Genomic DNA, 2,248 nt, shown 5'->3' on the forward strand with positions numbered 1-2,248 from the left:
AGTGTGCTGGATCGGTTATGTGATGCTTGCTTGTAACTCCTTCACACCCACTGCCTATGCTAGATGATGTGTGTTATGACTGAATGCTTGCTTGCTTGTAAGTTATGACTGGATGTTTCAAAATATGCACTGAATGCTTGCTTGTAAGTTAAATGATTTGACTGAGAAATTGCTTGATGTCTGCTGGCAGTCCAGTAATTCAAAATATGCTTACAAAAAGAAACAGCGGCATCAGGCCTATACGCGTGAAAACAAATTTGGAGGCATTTGCAGAAATGCCGGCAAAAACTATGAACGGCATATCTATCTCGTGACAGAAAATGATTCCGCGGCATCTCCAAAAAGTGCCGGCAAAAACCATCCACGGCACAAATTAAATGAGCCGGCAATACTCTAAACAGGCACAAATAGGTCTGCCTGAAATAGCTATTACTGGCACAAGAACCTGTGCCTTGACTTACATACGGCGGCATTTCTCGAAAAGTGCCGGCAAAGACCTACCTCGACTGGAATAAACGCAGCACTTTTTTTTGTGCCTTGAAAAACCTTTGCCAGCACTTTTGGTGCCTTTTCCGGCACTTTTTTGTGCCGGCTATCTGGGTATATGACGCAGTGGTAATGGTGATCCAGATCAATGTTGTCGTCTACTTATTAATGCTAGCCTTGCTACCCTGTCTAATGCACCTCTCGGTCCTGTGTGCAGCAAGCTCCATGTAAACACGGTGATATGGTTGCAGTTGGGCACTATTTCCCCGTCTGAGAAAGACTTGGTTGTTGGGTCATAGATACGCAGAAACCTGTCACGGGCGTTGTCGATCGTCGAGTTAGACACCAACGTTGACATCTCCGGGTAGGGCACGAGCATCATCGACATGACGATCCTTCCGTCTTCCAGCACCGCCAATGGCTTGTCAAAGTACCAGGCTGATGAGGGGGTGTGGTGGTAAGTCATGGTGATGGTGTACCGCTTGGACCAGATAGACAACTTCGAGTCCACTAGGAACCATAGCTCTACGGTAGTGTCGTCATCGTTTTCAAATACCGCGACAAGGTGGCCTTGCAAGTCAGCTAAGGTGATGATAAAAAGGTCTAAGGGGCCTTGGAGGAAATTGGGTCGCCACTCCTCGCAGTCGAGGTCGAACTCCATGATCATCTTTTTCTCCTCACACGCCTCACAGTCCAGGTTGGACTCAATGATCATCTGGTGCGCCGCACAAGCGATGTATCCCAAGATGTAAGCGATCCCATTAATGATAGGGAAGCCTAAGCCTATCCACCACTTAAGCACCCTGAAAGGTGGGCTTCCAGTCTCCCTCCAGGAGTGGTCTCCGCCATTGAGGGTTAGGATCTTGCAGACCTCGCTCGACATCGCAGGCGTCGCAGTGACGACGAGCACCTTGTACTCTCCCGTTGCGGCACAACCGATTGTGCACCAAGTGAAGGCATCCGGTGCCGGCTTGTGGTCCGGCAAAACGCAAATATCACCGGAGAGAGGGTCGACGAGACCGATCGGCTGGTCTTTGCGGGTGACACATACTACACGCTCATGGATCATGGAATCCAGAGAGCAGTCACCGGAGCTCCAGCTGCACCACCCGGATAGCCGCTTAACTTCATCCCCGTTCTCTATGTTCAGGATCGTCGACTCGCAGGACCAGTATAACAAAAGAGAGTCGCTCACTGCGGCGGCGAGGAGCGGGCCAGGATTTTGGGCGGCGGCGATGAGGTCCGGGTGGCAAAGGAGGGACCGCCATGACCTGCAGACGGCACGGAAACGACATATCGACTCCGTGGGGAGGCGCAGCAGGATGTCGAGCAGCAGCTCAAGTGGCAGCACACCGTCGTTGCTGGTGGCGACGATAGGAGGTGTGCTCGATCGCAGGCGTGCTGGATGGAGCGTCGGAGCCATCGCTGTTGTCGTAGACTCGGCAGGACCTGATAATGGCGACGATTTCTTTTGCCCGTAGTAGGATTATTATGGCATAAGATTTCTCTCGATCTGCTCAACCAATCAAAATCAAAATATATACTACGGATTACCCTACATGGCATAATACAGATCGGCAACGTGCACCGGCACATGAGCTGCTCTCGGATTAGATCGGCAAACGTTCTATGCTGGCTAGCTTTTACGTTGACAGCCTACGTCAGTGGCACGTCCACAGCTTACATATCCGACACTGATTCGTATATATGTCAAAAGAAAAAGTAACACTAGTGGAAAACAGGCCTAATGTCGCGGGTGGTA

The 2,248-nt window shown here is 50.6% G+C and overlaps 1 protein-coding gene across 1 annotated transcript; it reads right to left on the reverse strand.

Moving 5' to 3' along the window:
- Window positions 1–631: 631 nt before the first annotated feature.
- Window positions 632–1,909, reverse strand: LOC139838843 (putative F-box protein At1g50870). The gene has a single exon (XM_071828860.1). The coding sequence runs from the start codon at window positions 1,907–1,909 to the stop codon at window positions 632–634; it is 1,278 nt and encodes a 425-aa protein (XP_071684961.1).
- Between the last annotated feature and the right edge of the window lie 339 nt (window positions 1,910–2,248).

Source organism: Lolium perenne, chromosome 4 (genome assembly GCF_019359855.2).
Source record: "Lolium perenne isolate Kyuss_39 chromosome 4, Kyuss_2.0, whole genome shotgun sequence".
NCBI lineage: Eukaryota > Viridiplantae > Streptophyta > Magnoliopsida > Poales > Poaceae > Lolium > Lolium perenne.